At 45.4% G+C, this 20,918-nt stretch overlaps 1 protein-coding gene across 1 annotated transcript; it reads right to left on the reverse strand.

The window, feature by feature from the left end:
* Positions 1 to 2,564: 2,564 nt before the first annotated feature.
* On the reverse strand, positions 2,565 to 20,155 carry LOC142405595 (protein spire homolog 1-like). Its single transcript, XM_075493284.1, has 18 exons — positions 20,038 to 20,155; positions 19,688 to 19,707; positions 19,497 to 19,630; positions 19,200 to 19,269; positions 18,547 to 18,711; positions 17,662 to 17,787; positions 17,309 to 17,374; positions 14,244 to 14,405; positions 12,074 to 12,142; positions 11,457 to 11,586; positions 10,889 to 11,013; positions 9,457 to 9,532; positions 8,755 to 8,906; positions 7,461 to 7,592; positions 6,050 to 6,114; positions 5,175 to 5,202; positions 4,603 to 4,745; positions 2,565 to 3,464 (listed from the first exon to the last, which is right to left on the reverse strand). Exons 1-18 carry the CDS (start codon positions 20,153 to 20,155, stop codon positions 3,293 to 3,295), a joined length of 1,953 nt encoding a protein of 650 aa, XP_075349399.1. The 3' UTR covers positions 2,565 to 3,292.
* Positions 20,156 to 20,918: the final 763 nt, after the last annotated feature.

Consider the following 20,918-nt stretch of genomic DNA (forward strand, 5'->3'; position numbering starts at 1 on the left):
GACCTACCTCCCCAGGACCGGGGCTCGGGGGACTGCCGCGGGACAAACAAAAGAATAAAAATAAAAATAAATGAGGATGGTAAAAACATCTCTTATTTCCTAGTAGCGGCTAAGGACGGGGCCTGGGCAATAAGGAAGCCCGTAACTCGGCACCGCCAGGCAGGCTGGGGGTTACCGCACACCTCCACCTGCTCCCGCCCGGCAACCACCCTGCCGCCTCCCCGGGGCCCGCAGGCCCCGGCCCCGGCGGCCCCGGCGGGCAGCGCGGCCCGTGGCTGCCCCCTGCGGGAGCGGCGAGGCGGCGGTAGGCTGCCGCGGGGGTGCCGGGCCCACAGCCCGCGGGAGCCGTTGGAACCGGCGGGAGCCGTTAGCCCGGGCGGGCGCGGCTCCCACCTCAGGCTGCCTCCCCGCGGCGGCCGGGCCCTGCCTGCAGGTGCTGCTCGCAGGCGCGAGGGCGAGGCGCGGGGCTTCGTCGCCTCCGTACGCGGGCAGGGCTGGGATGAGCCGCCACGCTCAGCGAGTCGCTCCTCAGAGGCCCCGTGCTGAAATAAAAGGTGGCCCAGCTCAGTCCTGCCTGCCCCTCGCTGGCTTCGAAGATCAGTGGACACAGAGCTGGCCCGAGGAGGAAACAAGGTGAAAGCAAGCTCGCCTAGACAGGTCTTCCTCCTCCGCTCCCAGTGCCCCAGTTCAGGCTCCTGCCCTTACCATTGGTAATAATTGGGTTTCTTTTCCCATTTTTCAGTCATGATTCACTACTAGGATAGGACTAAAGACTGCAGCTGTGCTTTAAGGTACTGGGGGCTGTGTGAAGGGACCCAAAGCCAGAGCCTGGAGACAGACCGCTGTCTGCAGTGGCGGGAGAATACCAAAAGGTCCCCATGTCCAAAGGCAAGTTTCACCCAAACACAACGCTAGTAGCTAGAATCAGTTGACTCTGAGCAGGGAAGACTCTGGTCCATATGATGAGAGGAACCAGCAAAAGACTAGAAAACAGATCAAATCCTGCCACGTGCTTGCAGGGGGAAGGCTTTCCTCCAAACCATTACCTTTCAGGGGCTCTGAACAGAACAGGTTTTGCACAGTCACCTCCACATCCCTGGAAAGTGCTGCTCTTGGTGCCTTTAAGGCTTGGTCCCAGATCTGTTCCACACAGGAGTCTCCCAGTCTGCACCCTAGCTTCAGGTTGCCTGTGCCTGTTCCACCCTGCACTCCATGGCTCCCAAATAAGGCCTAGTCTCCGCTCCCTCCAAAGGGCTCTCCTTGGCCAGGGAAAGGAGATGACCAGGCTCTTTTGGCTGTGTTTAAACAGATGCACGTTTCTAGTAAGCCTGCCCCCACAAGCTGTCATGACTTGCCACGGTCAGGAGCAATGGCTGCACACCAGATTTGAAGAAGGACTAGATACTACTCCTGTACAGGGGACAGAGGTTTTACTAGCCCACTCAGGGGCCGATGCAACCAGTATAGTAGAGAGGAGTGATGGGAACATGGGACTTCCTGACAGCTTGCTAGATCAGGGATAGTCAGGGAAGGTCAGGCTGCCCTTTAGCATCCACCCCCCCATACCACCACCCCGTTGCCTGTTTGTTCTGCAGTGAGGGGATTTCCTCACCCCACTCATGGTCACAAGGTAGGAAAAAGGGAAGCCAGTAAAAAGAACCTATGTGGCACCACAGCAGATGTGCAAGAGACAGAACCTAGAACCGCCTTTGCTCTCTAGGTAAACTGAAGTCTAGCTCAGTGCCATACAGATACCTTCTCTCCACACTGCTGCACCCGGGCTCTGAGAAGCATTTTGGGCTTGCACATTAATCAAAACGGGCTGATCTCAGCTCATTTCTAGCTCTAGCTAAACTACCTCACTCAGCAAGCGTCCAAGAGCACCTCATGCCCCCGGCCCCACACTGCACCCATCTTGCCAGCAAGCGCAGCTGTGATTTGGCTGCCATTCCCTGCAGCCTGCAAGGAGCCCACCTGCCCGATATGGATGTGCCTCCCAGCAGCACCGGCAATTAGCACATGCAGGAGAGGACCTGGGCAGGCAGGCTGCACCCCTCCTAATTGACTGAAGGAAGAGGAACACTTGAACTTGCTCCAAAAGGAAGCACAAGCTCCAGCTTCCCCACATTCATTTACTTGCAGAGCTTGCCCAAACCTGCAAGTAGGCATCAGCTTGCAGACAGGCAGTTTAGAGGAAGCAGAGTTAGGCCAGCACAAATCAGCTGGAGGTATTGACCCTTCTGGCAGTTTGGATGCAGACCTTGGGTTCAGCTTAAACATGTCTTTCTTCCCTTCTCCTCTACCTAGAAGAACTGGCCCTTCCCAGCCATTATTTTCTTCAGCATAACTCATTCCAATTACAAGTCCATTCATTGTATCCTTCAACACTTGGCTATCCAGGCCCTACAAAACACACCAGGGAGAACTCTAGCAGAGCACCTACACCCCTTCCATACAGGCAATTCCTGGGGAGAAACAGACATACTATCAGATATCCCATTTTTGTTTTTAACCACACAAAGAATTTACCAAAACGTTCTTTATTTTTCTAGAATGGCACATGTTGTAATAGTCCAGTTTAGCTTAGGGCAAAGCTTAAGGCCAATAAAGAGCAAGAATCTCTCGAGAACAACCATCTGCCCCTCAGGTGATGATGGCATTGAGATATACTAGGTACTTCAGTGACATGCACCAGAGAGCTCTGGTGGCAAAGCACGGACAGCGCACAAAAACCAAGTCAAGAGCTAGCTTCCTAAGCAAGCAGACTGAGCAGGCTGCCTGACAGCCGTTGCTACAGTGTTACATGCATCAAAGCTGTGAGTTTTAAGTGCTTTTTAGTGAGTTATAAGGAAGGAGTAAGTGTTTGCAAAATGCATGGTGATGTGATCACCTGAGAGCTCCACTTTCCAAGCCTCTCAGGAACAGAGGTTTTAGGTTAAAAGTTTCCCTGTACTCATTGCATAGGGTGAAGTCTGCTCAGCCACGAGTGCAAACAGTGCCACAGAACAATGACAACTGCAGGTGCAAAGGAGGAAATGCTAGAGGCATGATAGTGCTTCACCATTTATTTTCCCCAAAGACACATAAAAAGAATTAAAACAGTTCTAAAACCCACAAAGCTTTATAATACTTCACAATACATAAATACTAACTGTGCTTCCTGCTTAGACTAACCAGCAGGGAGGTCTTTTATTCAGGCCTTTATGTCAATAGGTGCATAAAGCTGTTTCATTTACTTCAGGTACAGAACAAGTGACAGGAGAAATGTACAGTAGAGTCATTCTGGTTTGGTTCAAGGCCAGGAAATTCTCCTGAAAGGGATGCTCTGCTGTTGACTGGAAGCCATGTTCAACAGATACTGCTCACATCGCATGCAGATGTCTGCAGTCAGCCAGTCTGCCATGGTCCCTGTGTAACAGCACAGAGGCTGTGGTAGGCAATGGGGTTCCAAAATAACAGGTACGCTGGAGTCGGAGAGGGAAAAAGAAAAGCAGGAAAGCTGACCCAGGTTTCTGTTACAGGACACAGTGCTCTTCCACCCTTCCCCCACGGATGATCCAACACTGGTAAGTGATTTAGCTAAATGCATGAGTTCAACAGAGCAGTCAGCTCCACTTAGGAAGGCTACTAAGCACCAGAACAGCTTCATTTACTGACACCTTCTCTCTATTGACAGTATGTCAGCCAAAGGGCTAATGGATATCTGTGGCTGATCTAAGGTTATGGCCGCATCCTTATACTGTAGGATTTTTTTTTTGTTTTTGCCATCCTGAAGTATGGTAGTAATGCAGTCACTCAGACTTCTTCTGCAGCACCTGCATTATAAGACAGACCAAACCACTGCCCCACACAGTTAACTTCAGTAGTGAACATTACCCCTGATTTTTGGCAACTGAAGTACAAGCCTTTGAACCAGAAATGGCTACGACTGTTTTGGCTACATTAAAGAATGGTTTCAAAGAGAAAAGATACCTGTTCCCCCAGTAGAATATATAACTGACTTGGAAAGAAGAGAACAGATAATGTATGTTTCCAGTCCTAGATATTGCATTTATACTCACAAGGTCTGTCTTTTCCACCCAGAACTGTCAAAAGCTCTTTTTGAAAGGGTGTCTGTATGTGCATGGAGGGACTGAGAAACCATTTGTGGCATTACTCTTCAGTCAGTTATACCTGAGACCATTAGCATATTTTATTTCTAGGTATAAAGGGCTACTCTTGGGTTGTAGTGACAGACCTGCAGCTGTGGGGGATAGAATATAATGGGGTCTGGAAATTCTCATACAAATGAAGCTGTTGCAAGGAACCTTCTATGTCTGGGCTAATATGGACACTTGTGAATCCATGTCAGAAACCTGATAGCTAAAAAGCAAAATGGATTTCGGAGCACCTACACGTCCTCCCTTTTGGTCATCTAAAATCCACAATACTTGCAGAGAACTGTAGACTAGTTAGACCAGTGACTGAACCAGTCATTCAGCATAAAATTCAGCTGACCAGCATAATACTACATACTGCTGTCTGCACGTTTGTAGACTTGCCTCTACAAGTAATGGGTAACATCTTTCAAGGTAAAAACAGAACATCCCTGTCCCAGCTTACCCAAAACACTCCCAGTGCTCTATTACATGCAGCAACTCTGAGCTCTTCTGCTCCTGAGTAGCTGGGTCCTCCTCTCTGGAGAGTCGCAAAAGTTTTAGGAAGTGAAGTGGGAGATGTACACACGTTCTGAAGGGCATGGACATCTAGAATCACAACACAAGTCACCTGAATTCTCTGGGAAACACGTCCTCCTTCTTTGCAGGAAAATTTGCATGGCATGCAATTGATTTATTGGTGCACTTAGAAGATAGACATTAATGCAGTGAACTTCCTGACCCTTGTATAAATAGAGCACAGAGTAATCCCAACCACTTTACACAGGATGAAAGAAAGAGGAACCAGAGTTGTTTCAGCTGAGTATGACAAGACATGTCTGTGGCACCCTGGCTACTTTTGCACCTTGTAATATTCCTTCCTCTATTTTCTTAGAAATAAGCTAGAGGGTAGATTTAAGCTAGAGGGTAGATTTGAGGTATCAGTGGGATGAAGGAAAGCTTCCTATGACTAGATGAGGTGCAGGGAAAACACAAAGTGTAAAAAACCCATATGCTGTTGGTAAAGACTAGACTTACCTTGATGCAGCAGTCACAGCAGACAACACTAAGAGAAAAAAGTTCCCAGCATTATCACTGAGTAAAAAGCTCAGCAGATACCAATATTGCAGCTAAGGGTGACTTTCCCAAGTCAGTCTTAATTTGTGATTGTGGCACAATCACTTGATGGCAAAGTGAGCAAGCTTAGAACTCCCCTATTCAGTTTGCCAGCCCTCCTATTTATCCTAGTTTAAATCATCTGGAATGTGTCAGCATCCATAGCTTGAAAGCTTTATCTGCAAATGCCCATTACTTTTCACCCAGCTCTACCACCAGACAGTTACTCAATTCCCAGTGGTTGTTTACTTGTTGCTTGTAATCAATTCAGTGCTTCACCACTGCTTCAAATAGATTTAAGTGAGCCTTAATGAGCCTGAAGTTCCTCTTTTCCTCTCCCATGAACAGAAAACCTCTGACAAATAAGTAGATACAAGTAGGTCCAACTCCCTTCCCAGTCACAGGGTCTGGAGTTCACTTTTTCAGTCCTCAACAGAAGATTCTGGTGAAGAGCCCCTCCCAGAACCTGCTCAAGCCCTTGACTGAAGTTAAATCCAACCTTTAGAGCAAAATGTAGAGTGATCTCTGAGAGAAATAGAATCTAATACTTGCACAGTCAATTTGGTTATCGCTAGCTTAATACTAAGAGTTAAAATTGAGATACCACTTCAGAGGCAAGTTTTTCCACATCCTCTGCAGCTGTAGACACTTCAGCATGGTTTGTGCAGTAAGGCAAAACTGAAGGGCTCAGCAACCTGTTCCTATCCAGTACTGCAACTGTTTGAATACCGAGTATTTTCAGCACTGTTCTTTCACTCTTTTCTCCCTCCTCATTCAGTCCTTTTGTAGCAGCTCACCTGCTGCAGAGGTAACAGCTGTAAGGCCACTTAAGAAACATCTGCTTATGGCAGCTGAAACAGATCTGTGGAAAGGAAAGTTGCTTGTGAATGCAAATGGGAAATATCTTTGTACCAACAGTATCCACTGCCTGCCAAAGAGCAAGCACACAAACCAACCTTATAAAGGCTTTAGATCCACATACAATAATAGAGGTCCAATAAAGGATAGCAAAGACACAGGAATTAAAAGCTAAAAAGGCAAAAAAAAAAAGTCTTACTTGTAGGCCAGTGTTTTTATGATGCAGAGGTTTGGGGCAGCTGCCAGACAACAGGAGTAAAAAAAGGCTCTTGAGCAAACAATAGCTGTATTGTGCAAGAGTGTAACAGTAGCTAGTTAAGAGAGAGGGAAGAAGAGAGACATTCTTTGAGGTAGACTGCAGCAATCCCGAAGAGATTAAGTCAGGGCAAATCTGAATCCAATCCTGAAGCAAAAAATGACTCATAAGGAAGCTGATGAGTCGCTTGAACTTTGTAAAAAAAGAACACATTCATACACAGCTGGCAGTCAGAAGTGATATTATCTTGAGAAGTAGAGCTTGAGAAAGCTAAAAAAACCTTTAGCAGCAAGAACACAAAGGGGTAACAGAGCCATTTTAGAATATGCAGAGAGCAGGCAAGTTAAAGCAGGGTTGGTAAGTAAGGTAAGAAGAAAACAAGGATTCAGTCTCAGGAGCATCAGACAAATTGTGGAAGTAGCATAGTTCTGCTAGTAGAACCCCTTGGCTCTGTCTATACTGCTAAATAAGTGAGGGCAAGAAGCTGACCCCTAAGCCAAGTAGCACAGACTTCCTCACATCTGTGTTGCAAAGGGCTTGTACTCATGACATCTGCTCTAGAGAGGCTGGTTGCAACACCCCCTCTAAAGGAGACTTGGTGAATAAGCTAGCAGTTAAGCAGAGCGGACAGCCAACAGTGCTGTGCTGCAGGTCATTCCCTGTCCCCCTCATCTCCCTGACCTTTGCATCCAGTCAGCAAGGTGGTTTGAGTCAGCACAACTCAGGTGTGGGAGCCTGAGTTAAGAGCCTTTGTTTCACTGTTTAGCAGTACCAAATCACAGTTAATTACTTTGTGATTTCAGAGCTGGCCAACAGTCACAGCAGTCAGCTCTCCTAGCACGGAAATAACAGACAAGAAGTACCAAGCAAAGGCTGGGTTACTTTTTACACAACTTACACAGATTAAGCTTGATTAGAAGCCATCACCACACAAGTATTAAAAGATTTTTACAGCCCAGGGCCAAACTCGGATCAGCTGTTGAACAGGATAAGTTGAGGCAGAGAGCACCTCAGCAGGTCAGCACTGAGGGCCATGAAGCCAGCCAGCTTTTGAAAAGGCAAAGACAGCACAAAGAGAAGGAGAGGAAATATACCTTTGCTCTTGGAAAGACACCATCACTACCTCCTTGGAAGAAGTCTTGCCCTTCCTGCACCATCATTGCATATCTGGTTCCAATCAGCTCAGCAATGGTTGATGATGCCCAGTTGGTAGGAAAGGGACAGTCCTATTGAAAGACAGAAGTTAAACATCAGAGGAAGCTGAAGGAAGCAGGTATTTGGGAAGGTCATCCTCAAAACTGGGTCCCAAAAGGCTCAGGAGCATTTGTCCCCAAAACTCAGTTTTGCCAGTGACAGGGAATATCAATTGACTCTTTAAGGATACTAGCAGAGAAACTACTACAGAGGTTTTAGCGGTTGCTATAGTTTTCAAGCAGCTTCCTGGCACCTCATTAGGGAAGCAGGTCCCTCAGTCACCACAGTAGTTGATACCATCTCCAGAGCCAGTCTCTGGGGAATTCTACCCTTTGTTACAGACCACAGCACCTCTGGCCCCTCCTAGGTACAGGATTCCTTTCCACAACACAACACTCTCTTGCCTTCTCTTTCCCAAGACCCACTGGTCCCACACAAATGGCAGCTATGGTCTGGTGGTCAACCAGGAGAGACAACAGTGCTTTTATCCCCAGGTGGGGAGCCCAACCCACCTGCATTCCCCACCACACTGCTGAACAAAGAGGTCACACAGAGTTACAATCAGTTTAGAGACTTGCCAGGGGTGGGGCAGGAGGGATGCAGAAGGAAAGGAGACAAGGGTACAGCACACCTTGTCAGGGCAGAACAGGGTGACACCATGATTCAGAAGGTTGCACAGAAGCGCACAAACCCCAGCATTTCTCCCACAACAGTCATTCAGAGCCTGATGACTTCAGTATCGCATACATTTAAAAGTCACTGATACTGTGCTATCTACATTTTGTCAACCACTTGTTCCCTTTACTGCAGCTTCAAGGATGTTTGTGAACATATCAGAATCTAGAAAGAATGAGGGGAGATGGAGAAAGCAGGACAGTCCCACTGCCAACTACAGTCTGCTTGAGGAAGCCTTGACCGACACTTTTGAGTAATGCAGCGGTATTTTTCTCTTCTTGTATGAGGAACAACTTTATTTCATATCATCCAAACTGAGAAGCCTCCACAAGGACACTACAGCATCCAGTCTTCTCTTAAGCTGTCTCCAAGGAGAGAATAATATCCCAACTTATGATCAGTATACAATATGGCCTAAGATAAAAACTACAGAATATGCTTGCATGAGGATCAAGGTGCAAGCTCTGATCATTACCAGATGTATGAGACCAGGCTTGCTAGCTGACATGCCGGACTTACAAGTTCCTTGCTTTCAAGGCCTCTCTCTAAAGATCTGGACCTTCCTCTGTAAGGAGGAAGCTGCTGTTGGACAGCATTCAGGAAACCATTAGGTTTAATGTCTCCTAGTGTGGGTGCACTCATGGGAGGATACGTCCAGTCTGCAGCAAGACCTGGATAGGAACAGAGAGTTTTAGGGTGCAGAAAACCAACTGGCAGCTTCTAAGTATTCTCCCCAAAAGCTGAATGCTCAAGAGCACTACACTGCCTTCTGAAGGTAGCAAGGCTTACATCTCTCCCCCTCAACCCCCATCAGCTCAGATCACAAAAAGCAGAGGTTACAGTAATTATGCTTGTCAGTAGGCAGTGATGAGGCTTCATTAGCATAATTTAGTTTGATAAAATCAAGTGGTGCACCTCCTATTTGAATATTCAAAATACTCATTTGGCTTTTACTGTGAATTCCAGTTAGGCCTTTGGGGACATGCTATCATTGTTTTGAAGCTGCAGGAACTACACAAGCTTCAGTCAACTGCAGAGGAATGGTTTTCTAAGGGCACCTCCCCAGCCTCATTACTTAGTGTTGGAGCTTCTCCTGCAAAGTGTCTTCAGGTGATCAGAAAGAAAGCCTACAGTGAGCCCATCCTAAGGCCTTGGGAACCCAGCAGGCCACTGACTGTACTTTGTCACCTGGTTTAGATGTGCAGCTAGAAGTAGACTGACCTGTGCTGTTGCAGGATACTACTGATGACCTGGTTGAGGCAAGCCAGGTGCTGGAAGGCAGCTTGGGAGTGGTTTCCTGTAGACCAGAGGACAGCATGTTCTTAAGCTGCATACAAGCGACACCAAGCCCACTTCCTCAGAAGCGCTGCGGCTGAACAAAACCCAGGATACCCAGGACTGACCAGAAATGTTCAAGGTGCATCCAAAAGCGGAGCAGAGACAGAAATCAATGTGGTACATTTAGCAACTTTATATTCCAAGACATAATAGCAAGTTAATTCCCTCTGCAACCAGGAAGCTCCAGCCAAGCTAGAGAAATTTCAAATTCATCTGTTCTCTTTCTCACACAAGTTCAGTGCAGATACTAGTCCCAAAGTTTCATCTGTTCAGGAACCACCTTCACAAAATCCTCCCTATACAAGTCTCAGAGTACACTGGAACCATTTTCTTGGCTCCAGCTCACATGTAGCAACACTGGAGAACAGTTCAAGAGACTGTGCCCCACTAACCCAACTCAAACCCAATGCTGTATCACAACAGCATTGTTTCTAGCTTCTCTAGAAAAGCAGAAAACAAATTTGATTATATTAGTCCCCATATGAAGGTTCTTCTAGTTTAACAGTAATACATCAACCTCAGGGTTCTCAAATGCTGAACATTCCTACAAATAGCACAGACTTGTGCAAATATAGCTAAGATTTTCTGCTTTTATTAATTCATATCCTTTTTCCTCAGTTAAGCAACTGCATTTCAGACAGAAATGTTTACAGAAAACAGATTCCTGTTTGTATGCCAGCGCATCTGTGCTAGACATGATGTGTTAGGGCTTAAGTTCTGTTCCACAAAATTTCTGAATATGCTCAGACTGAATCCCAGAACCAAGCAATCAAGCTTTTCATGATCAAGCCAGGAGTTAAAGAATCCGAAGACTAAGTATCATGGTTTATTGAAGAATGGTGCTCCCAAAATTGCTCTACAGGCAGAAGAGTGGGAATTCACTAGTGAAGTTGCTTCCTGAAAATAAAACATGAAGTTCTCCTTCCACAAGCTCACATACCACGCGAAATGCAAATATATCAATACATCTAGCATCAAATACCTCGCTGTGAGGTAAAAGTGGGAATAGTTCTGGCCCACATTGGCCAAACTCCTATGCATATTAAAACTTCTGCAGGATCTAGTTTTAAGAGACCAGAGCAGACCTTGGTTCTATAGGCTGCAGTCATGCCACAAAAAGAAGTGTTTAAATATGGTATAAGTTTCTGTAGAGGAAAGGACTTCAATCAACCTAATACCACCACATTTGTTCACTTTTGAGAGACAAGATTGCCCACACTAGGATTTGAACCTGACGTGCCTGGCTAAGTGTGTGTGCAGATCTAATGCCTGAAATACTTGTGCCTCTCCAGAGTCCTTTCACTTAAAGCCTTACCTGAACTCCTGGTCCCAGCTGCTGTGTTGCAGTATTGACAATTTTAAACTTGGTACTGGCATCTTGGAGAGTTAAGAAACTATCGCTTGGAGGTTTCAAGGCAATATTTGGTGTCAGAAGCATTTCTGCAGGGGAGAGGGGGAACAATAAACCCCGTACACAGAGACAACATGAGATATCGTGCCATGACAAAAATGACAAATTTGATACCCACACATCAGAATTTGAGATTTGGCTAAACCTTGTCCTGGTAGTTACATAATCTTTTAGTTTTAGGTGATGGTCAAAATCCTGTTCTCTCACTTAGTGGACAGACAGATTTGAACATCCATTAAAAAAAAGGTAAGTTGAAACATCTTTTGAGTCATAATAAGCCACAAACAGATTTTCTAGAAAGAACTATTCTTGTGCCATACCACCTCTATCACACAAAATTTGCATTCCCACCTCCCCTGCATTACACATGCTATGGAAAAGATAAGTGGGCTTTCATTTCAAAGGCCATCCATTATTTTTAGTCAACACTGACTTCACTTGCATGCTTGATAGGTCACTTTGTAGCAGGTACCTTTGGGCCTGCTCCCATTTTTCCTTGCTGCTGATGACCGAAGCTTCTGTGGTTGTTTTATTTCTGCCATGAGCTGTTCATGCCAGCTGGACTCCCATGGCACACGCTCTTTCAGCTTCCTCTCCAGCACCTACAGGCAAAGCACAGCACCAGAAAGAGCCAGTTGATAGAGCAAGGAGACCAGCGGTGACAGAACTACTCCTTCGGCAATGGCACTGTTTTACAAGTGCCACTCACTCAAGAAGGCACTGGGCCCTGCACAAGAGATACATGAAAGAACCTTTAGATAATGCATAGTAGAATACTTTAGCAACTCTCAAATTTGAAACTGAGAACTCCAGGAGTACTTTCAGGACCACAAAATGTTCCAAATGGAAGAAGCAGCAGAGGAAGTAGGGAGACTGATCATCTTTCTCCTATGAAGATGTCACCTCCCATTTTCCTAACCCCATGTTTTGGCAGGAGAGTCTGCCCCAAAAGTTAAGTATGTTTAATATATCCCCCTCCCAAATCCAAACCAGTAGCTAAGACATTAGCTCTATTTTCCTAGAAACTGTCCTGTCAACTCCAGAATCATCTTGTTTTGCTATCATTAGATGCAGCACCACGTCACCTACAGGCTTTAGATGAGGCTTGGGAACAGCTGAATCAACTTTGGGGGTCCTGTGTTTTTGCTCGACGATCACCTGAAAGAGCAGAAATAATGCTTAAGCAATGGTTCTTTCTCTACTCCTGGTACACCCTCCCATTCAGTGGCACAGTGAATGACTAAAGTCAGGATTTGGGAATGGGGGAGGCAGGGAAGGCATAACAAAACTGAGTTGGGAAGTGTAGAACGATGAGGTTTACTTATGTGGGTTTTTGGTAGAGACAGATTTGCCTGTGGCAAACTAGAGGCAGTCAGAAGTGTTGCACAGCCCTTTGAGGCTTGCACAAGAAGCATACAGCCTTCTAGCCCCAGCAGCTCATGAACTGCTCTGAGAAGCCACTGAAAAACGTTGTACTCAGATTTTAATGTCAGGAGTGACCCTGACAAGCACCATGGTCACATCACATTCATCAGTGAGAACTCAGCTCCAGGGAGGAGAGTAATTGAATGCGTTAACAAAACTCTAACAAGAACTGTAGCAGCAGGCAGCTGTATGCATAAGCTAGGGTCCCAGAGACTGGCTTACAGCCCTTCATAAACTAGGAACAATAGCAAGACAGAATTGCAGGGCAGGTATTCATGTGAGGCAGACTGTCTCCCTCATCAAGCCCTGTGCTTCCTGCATAGGGGAGAACTGACAAAAAAGTCAAGTTGCACATGCATGTCTTTAGCTGCCTGGTTCACTTATTCTTACTTTGAGGCTATGCCATTTACTTCCCCTGTGTGTACAACTTCAGAACACGTGGGAGTGCAGGTAGAACAACACTACAGCTTCCCACACTAGCTGTGCATTCATTCATTTGCAAATTAGACCACTGTTTGCTAGAGAAGCTTTAAAATAGCTTTGCAGATGGGGAAATCCTCGTTTAAGAGCCTTCACAAAGACCTGAGCAGTAGCACTCCGTGTTTTCTTCTAGCATTTCTGACTACTACTCTTCAAACATGTTTGTGCTTCTCATCGACCACAGAAAAAAAAATTAAAAAAAAAAAGAAAATCAAGACCCAGTTCATCCTGCCACCTTGAGTTACGGTTCTGTACTGCACAGTGCATTGATACACAGTACATTGCAAGGAACACAAGTAGTTATGATGTATTGTCTCCTTTCCACTACTATTCATTTATATATCAATCAAGATATCATCTCCAGAGAAATGTCATAGCCTTATCTGAAGGCTGGAGCCGCAGTTAAGACAAGCAAGAGCTGGGGTTTTATAGAGGTGCGTGGTTTAGCTGAGGTTTTTAAACCCCCTGAACTCTAGCAGCACCAACAAGGAGAAAAAAAGCTGATGTCTAGTGTGGTATGCAAAGTTTTCACTTTTTAAAATATCACTCTTTATTACAAGTAGAATTCTGTCTCATCTTCTGCCAAGACGTCTGTTTGCAAAGCACACCAATGCCACAAAGCCTTATGCCAATGTTTTAGATCTGCTCATCATTCCCAGCTCAAGCTGCAGCAAGCAAACAGCATCACAAGCCTTTAGAGACACCCCAGACATTCTGTGTCTGGTCATCTTCACCAACCATCCACATTGTTGGAAGCCCCTATGGCTTGAGTCAGCACAGCAGCTGCCCCTGGAAGGGGCTCAGCTTTTTTTACCTGGACTAAACTCCTGCAGTAGCTCATGTACACTGCCTAGAGGCATCTGCCTGAGGCCGAGCAAAGGACTTGCTCAAAACTGCTTTTGTACTTGCATACATCCCACAACATCCGGGAGGCAAGGAAACTAGTAAGAGATGCCAGGCCCAGCTCAGCTCGAGGAGCCCGGGAGGGCACAAGTGTCCAAGGTGGAAAGCATAAGCAGGCAAAGGTTTATTTCATGAAACTGTTGTGTGCAAGGCAGCATAATTGCTCCAGGGAAGGGAGTGGCTGACCCCTGGAGGGAGAAAATGTTTACCATCCAGCTTCATGAAAGCGTGGCTACTCCTGACTTAAAAAGTTACTGGAAATGAAGCACTTTGGTGGACAAACAGGGTGATCTAATGTCGAGCTGCAGCTGAGTGGGAGACTCAGACACTTCTGGACATGGAAGTACCTTTGAGAGAGACAGGCTTTTGGAGAAGAGGTCTCAACAAATACTGGTTAGAAATGATGTAGAGCACGTGGTTTCAGAGTTGTCCGTTGACTCTAGTCACTCACCTTCCGAAGGGTGTACCTCTTTTGCTGAATATCATCCAAAAGTAATTCATAGGGAGAATGGACACATTCTTTTGGAGGTGCATGACGCTGTGGTCGCTCAGTGGCCTTGCGCAGCCTCACTCCATTCTGCAGTTCATGGATGACGTTGGGCCACAGGGATGCCTCGGAGAAACCAGTGAGGGCCAAGTCAACAGCTCGCTAGAACGCACAGAGCAGCATCCCCTCCCTCCATGTAATAGGGCACACTTAGCAACTGAAGTCATTCAGAAACACAGAAGCGTGTCCTTAACACCCCTTTCAACTCACTACCAGATCAGGGCACAATACCAGAGCAGAGAATTGCTTCTCTTTGCAGAAGTTAATTTACAATGAGGGATCTGGGAGCTGGCTCACCAGGCTCATTCCCAAATTTTGTCATTAAATTTATGAACATACTTCAGCAAAACACGGCTTCTGCTGCCAGGTAGCTAGACCCATTTTCCTGAATACCTACTTTCTGCAAGTGTTCCAGGTGCCAGAGTTTTTCATATTATTGGATCCTAGGAAACACTGGGAATAAAATCCCAAATCTTACCATTAAAATCCTCTGAACTTTCAGAAACGAAGGGTTGAAGGCCCCACAGACAAAAGAGGAAGTCAAGGGGAAAGGGATCTCATACTTTCACCTTCACAGCAGCATATGTTAGCAGTTTCAGCCTGGAGCTGATAACTCTGACATCTGCTCATCCTGTTCCTGTATTAAGATCTGAGGATGCTCAGGCATGCAGTATAACCCAACAAAAGTTAAAGACAGAAAAAAAAATAATCAACTCAATAGCACGTTTAGACAACATTGTAATGGAAGTGCTAAGTCAACAGCTTATCTGGATCCCAACGGCAAATTGAGTAAGAACAAGGGATTGTATTATAAACAGTGAAAGGGAAGCAAAACATTTTAGAAAACTGCCTCAGAACAAAGTTTCTGACTTAGACTCCTCTCCCTTTTCCACTTGCAGTATGAAGCATCTTCTCTCAACTTATCCCTTCAGATATCTTGGTATAATATCAGAAGAGTCTTATGCAAGCTCTGACTGATGGCTGCCTTCAAGAAGACAGATTTTTTGTTGGATTGTTTTAGCCTGGCTTTGGTACAGTTATACCTCAACTCCAGAGAACTAGAACTGTCAAAGAGTGACCATATACTAGCCATATCTCCTAGGCTATACTTATTATTGTTTAGGAGAACACACAAAAGTCTCTGGGCAAACTGATCAGTATTAGAGACCTTTGAAATAGCTTATCCTGAGCCATTTGCACTTTCTAGAGTTGTATTTCACATGGTGACAGAACTTGACTGAAAGATATGACCTGAAGAGAGACTTCTGTACTGTAATATTGACACATTAGTTTCAGGACAAGAATTGCCTTCAGCTGGCCATTTCAGAGCAACTTGTATACCCAAAACATTTTTCAGATGTAGGTAACATCATTATCACGCATACTTTTCTTTCCCTACTGACTGGATCACTGCAATTATTCTATTTGGGCCATCCCATGTATTGTCAAACGCCACATAAACTTCCCACACCTATGCAATACAACACAAAATGCTACAACACCCCATTGCATTCAGTTCAACAGATGAGTGGTAAGACAGCTGTGTTCCTAAGTGGTCTCACCGCTTAGATTTCAAGGTGAAGATTGTCTTGTGACATGTACAGATAAGCTCTGCTGAAACTGTACAACCCTGCACACTGTCAGGCTGTGGTCTATGTTTCAGAAGGCCTGTTTCATAGCAGTTAACATGAAAAAGTGTGGTCCATAGAGAGCATTAGCTGCTTGGCACCACTCAAGGCATCAGCTCTAATCTGTGGGATCCCAGTGAAGCTGGCATCCTGGTTATTTTAAACTCAAGAGTTTGTCAGAGCAATGCAATCAACTGGTGCTTAGGGACTTGGAAATTAGAGGCAGAGCATTTGCAACAGACATGCTGCTTTTGGAATTCATGTCTCCTGAAGGAGCAGAGGCCAAACACACTGGCCTTCAGGCCACACGGCAAAGCCCATGTATTTATTCATGTATTCCCTGCAGAAGAGAGCTATAGCAGTTGATGAGTTTGTGGTTTGAGATAGCTTGCCAGTTTATTTTAATAGATCACAAAATTGAGAATATGCCCAAACACACATTTCACAAACATTTTCATACGAATAGTTTGAGCATGCTTCAAAGCAAGTGCTATTTAGACAAAGGGAGCGAGTCCACAAGTCTCTCGGGGCTTGCCGTTTGTCTCCACAGACTCCAGACTACAGTGCATTTGTTTATGCTGGGCAGAGCTCCAGCCAGAAGAGCTATTTGTTTCTGATTGAGCCCTGCCTGTGTAGGGCCTTGAAAAGAACAGAATAAGTTGCTTTCTCTGCCCCAAACACACAGTCCAAGATCTATAGAAGGACAAAATGGAAAGACAAGAAAGGCAGCGAGCAGAAGGTAGGAGCTACATTTCCAACCTCACCCTCCTTCACCTCTTTGAGCTGCTGGAGCTGCACAACCACAAAGATGGACAGAGCTACTGGCCTTCAGTCCCCTCCAGCCCTGAACCAGCACAGACCCTACATAAGAGTGAACTAGTCCACCCCAGTACTACCACCAACAAAACAGTTTTCTGCGAGTTTTCAGTCCAGCTACAAGAAAGGAACAGATTGCTTTTGGCAAGTGTTAGTTCCTGCCAAGAGCTGGAGTTTGGGGCTCATTTGCAGGAAGAAACAGCCTGAGTAACTACTTGTGGATGCTTACTCCAAAGACTGCCTCCAACTTCATGTTTAGAAGTGGTTTAAGTTGAACCACAAAGACAATCTTTGTGTAGAATAAATGTCCACATGAGGTGAACACACAAAATAGTTTAACTTCAAGTTCACTCCCCAGCTTGTTTTGCAGACAAGTCTTTAACTACTTAAGCTCTTGAACAACCTAAGAAGTTTTGTTTGTGTTCAAGCTCTACTTTTCATAGAAGAGTCAATGGAAAGCCTCAGAGAGCCAAGGTAGACAAAAAAACCCCAACCCCTCCATAATGAAGGAATTAAATCCCTTACCCAGTGTTTTTCTTTCTTCTGAAGGGGATTTTCCACCAAATCTTCCACATCCATTTTTCTCAGACTCTGAGAAGCAAGCACATGAGGTCATTACCTTGCACTGTTCAGTGATTTCCTATCTATCCAGTATAAATTACTAATGTTAATCTGAAAAGCCTAGAAGCCCCAAACACCCAAACTTTCAAAAGCTACAATAAATTATTAATATGGTGCAGAGACAGTAGCCTTTCACATTGTGAAAACAGACCTTCATCTAGGTACTCCATTTCTAGTGCAATAGGAAGGTTACTTTAGAACTAGGTGAGTGTGTGAAGGCAGAGGGAATAGCAGCTAAGGGGCGATCCCAAATGTACCTCTTTGGAGGTCTGGATAATGGTCACAAGCTTCTGAAGTTCCATATATTCAGTAAACAGACTCCTGCAGGTCATTTCATAATGGCTGGTAGCCTCAGAAGGCCTGGACAAGTGGTCCTCACAGGCCTGAAAGAAATGCAGCTATTTAAGAGATCTTGAGATGAAAAAACATGGTAGGATGGAATAAAGCAAGATTCAGTTTTCTCAATCCATGGCTAAAAAACATTTTCCTCACAGCCCCTTTGTATCTTTTTTTTCCCCCCCCTGTTGCAGATGCAGAGGAACAAAGAAGCAAGATGTCCAATCTTATATACACAATAATGTAAGTAGCTGTGTAATTTATATATTTTGTTCTCCACAAGGTATGCTTTGAAATAAGTAGCTGGAAGGGGAAGCCTCCAGTGCAGACAAAGCACAAAAACCCCACAGCAGGTGGAGTTACTTGCCCTGTTCTTTTCCCCTGCCCTGATCAGACTGAGGGATGGGAAGTTTCTCATACCTTTAAATTATGGTTGAGAGGAAAATATTTGTTTGAGACCTTCAAATCCGAGCTCTTGCAGAAACTGAATACTATGGACAAGTGACTTTTTTCAATATCCATAGTCTTCTAGGTATTGAACTTGGAGACTACGTACAGAAGGACTTCGTAGGCACAGCTGTGTGAAAGCCATGCCCAGTCTTCCTTCTTAATTATTTTCCATAGGCACTTGCACGCACCTAAGATAGTTTTGCCTTTTCCCTCCGATGGAAAAGCCACGTGCTCCCTCTATGTCCTCCAATAAGCTACCCAGCTTTTTCCTAGAAATGGTCTTGCCCCTTGGTTAACAGCATGGTTCCATCAACTCCTCTAAAGCCGCTATATTTACTAAATGGGAAGAAGGAAACCTGGACAACATCCCGCAGGGTGACTGCTGGTTTCATTGCCTCATCATCCAGTTTCAACATGAGGCACAGCAGTTTCTCCAAAGGATCACTCAGTTCTCGCTCCACTTGGCTGTCGATTCCCCAGTCCAGGGCTTCGTAGATCACCACTCCCAAGTACTCCAACAGCTGCGGACAGAGACCAAGGAAGCAGTGCAGCACAAAGCATTGTGGAGAACCTCACAGCTCTGACTTCCCAGCCACGTGCATACCCTCCACTGCCCCTCAGGGCTGAGCACGTCTTAGGATGAGAAGGGCCCAAAAGGCAGCTAAATGCTCATCGGGTAGCCCAAGATACTCCCTAAATAAGCTGTTTTAAGACTTTTAAATGGCCTTATCCAGCACCTTAATTTATCTGTTATTAAGACAAAAAGACTGGGTTATTCCACAGCAGGCAGCATCTGTGCTCATTGTTTCCCAGTCCCATTGTCTTACTTGAGTTCAGTCCTAGCATTTTGTTTCATTTTCTAGATGACAGGGGACAGAGTCACTCTCACAGGGCACAGCAAATTTAAGCACCTTGATAGTTTCCAAAGACATCTGCATCTCCTGAGCTGGCCTTCTAGTACAGCAGGATTATATCTGCACACATACTGAAGGTGAAGACACAGGCTTACCTTGTCCTCTGACTGCTGAATGCTGCCAACATCTGAAAGGGAAAAAAAGAGGGGAGGAGGAGAAAGATAACTGCATTGGCATTGATAAACAGCTTTTAGAAACCCTGTCAAGAGAGAGAGACAGGAATAATTCTTGGTAATAAGGAAACAAACCCCTCTAAGGTCAGTCCCACCTGGGGAAAGTAGGCCTATATCCAGGGACTCCTGGAAAGCAACACAGGATACTCTTCTTGTGAGCATTAGCCCCAAACTAACTGCTGCTAGGTACCTTTTTTTGTTTGCTAATAGATATCTAACCACAAGGAAGGCAGTGGATCTTTGTCTTCATTCTTTACTACCCGCTGTTGTCCCTGAAGAGTTAGCCTAGCATTGACCTCTGCAGCAGTGCAACCAAGCGGTGCATTAAGGCAAGCTTGTTTTCCACTTGCTGGCTACACATAGTGACAAAAAAGGGAAACCATCAATCATAGATCTGTCATGAGAGTTACTGTAACAAAGGAACCATACACTGGAAGATGAACAGAGCAGGACATAAAATAAAGCCTCAGACCATTTATTTCAAATAACATAAGTGGTAACAAACTTTCATCCCAGCTAGTCCTTAAACCAAGTGACTTGCTAGAGCACTATAGAAAAATTAGTAGGCCATACATCTGTATTACCACTCATTTACAGTCCTTTGAAATGAAGTATAGGCAGCAGAATAGCTTCACGACAACATACAGAGAGAGGAGAGGGAAAGAAAAAAGCAGGGAAAAAAAAATTTCCCCACTTTGTCCCCACATTTCAGCCTGTTACAGGAACAGTCGTTGGCATCCACAGCTACCTATGCTCTTACCAGACTTGTGGTACACCTTGAAGGAAGCAGTACCGTCACCATGGATAAAGATGCTTCCAGGACCTTTTATGAATACAGAATGGAGTGGTGGGCACAGCCCCTGAGCAAACTGCTCCATTTTACGGCAACACTGAAAGCAGACAGCCCAGGCTTGCTCCTCACTTATAGGATGTTCAAAACACCTCAGAATCTCGGCTAGAGAGACCTTTGTGACCCTCTGCTCACACCATGGAGACTCCATTTCCACCTTTACCTCTCATCTCCACTCTTAGCCCAGGAAGCTTAACACCCCCCTTTCCAGGACAGGCCAGTGCTCATAGCAGCCTTTTACCAGTTCGGCCTCCTGGTTTGCCCTCACCTCTCTTCCCTACAGGTGCAATCATTAATGCCAGTTTCACTCTATCTTTTTAAAGGGACACCACTTTCATCTGTATTTGTATGAGGCTCCTTGAAAGAAAACAGAAAGTATGCAACAAAATGGACTCTAAAGAGAAGACAAGCTTGTACAAAAATGATGCTCAATTTAACTCCATTGTTTCTGACAAATATATTAATTGGAACACCAACGTTGGCAGGTAAGGAAAGAGTACATTCAACTTCAGGCAGAGAGAGAAAGAGGCAGGAAATAATTTCTCATAATCAGGGGAGAAGAATTCACAGAAGACCACAAAAATTCAATCCATTGGATGGGAAACTATTCTGGGAGCACTAATACGTTACAGCAATCAACTCCGCAGGGCACCTGCATCCACCACAGGCCCCACTCCTGCCGGGCCTTGACCCTTCGGCCCTGCCACAGCAAATCCCAACAGCTGGGGCTGGGAGCAATGCATGCAGGGACCAGGCAAGCTGGGTGGGCAGCAAGGCCCTTCCTTGTTCAA

This window comes from Mycteria americana, chromosome 1 (genome assembly GCF_035582795.1).
Source record: "Mycteria americana isolate JAX WOST 10 ecotype Jacksonville Zoo and Gardens chromosome 1, USCA_MyAme_1.0, whole genome shotgun sequence".
Lineage (NCBI taxonomy): Eukaryota > Metazoa > Chordata > Aves > Ciconiiformes > Ciconiidae > Mycteria > Mycteria americana.

Bases quoted from the DNA above. Each gene is read 5' to 3' on its own strand.
- LOC142405595 (XM_075493284.1), bottom strand. From the start codon at position 20,155: ATGGAGCAGTTTGCTCAGGGGCTGTGCCCACCACTCCATTCTGTATTC. The intron at 18,712-19,199 runs GTAAGCCTGTGT...CTCTGTCCGCAG, and splicing joins TTCAGCAGTCAGAGGACAAG to CTGTTGGAGTACTTGGGAGT. The intron at 5,203-6,049 runs GTGAGCTGCTAC...TTTTTCTCTTAG, and splicing joins AGCTGTTACCTCTGCAGCAG to TGTTGTCTGCTGTGACTGCT.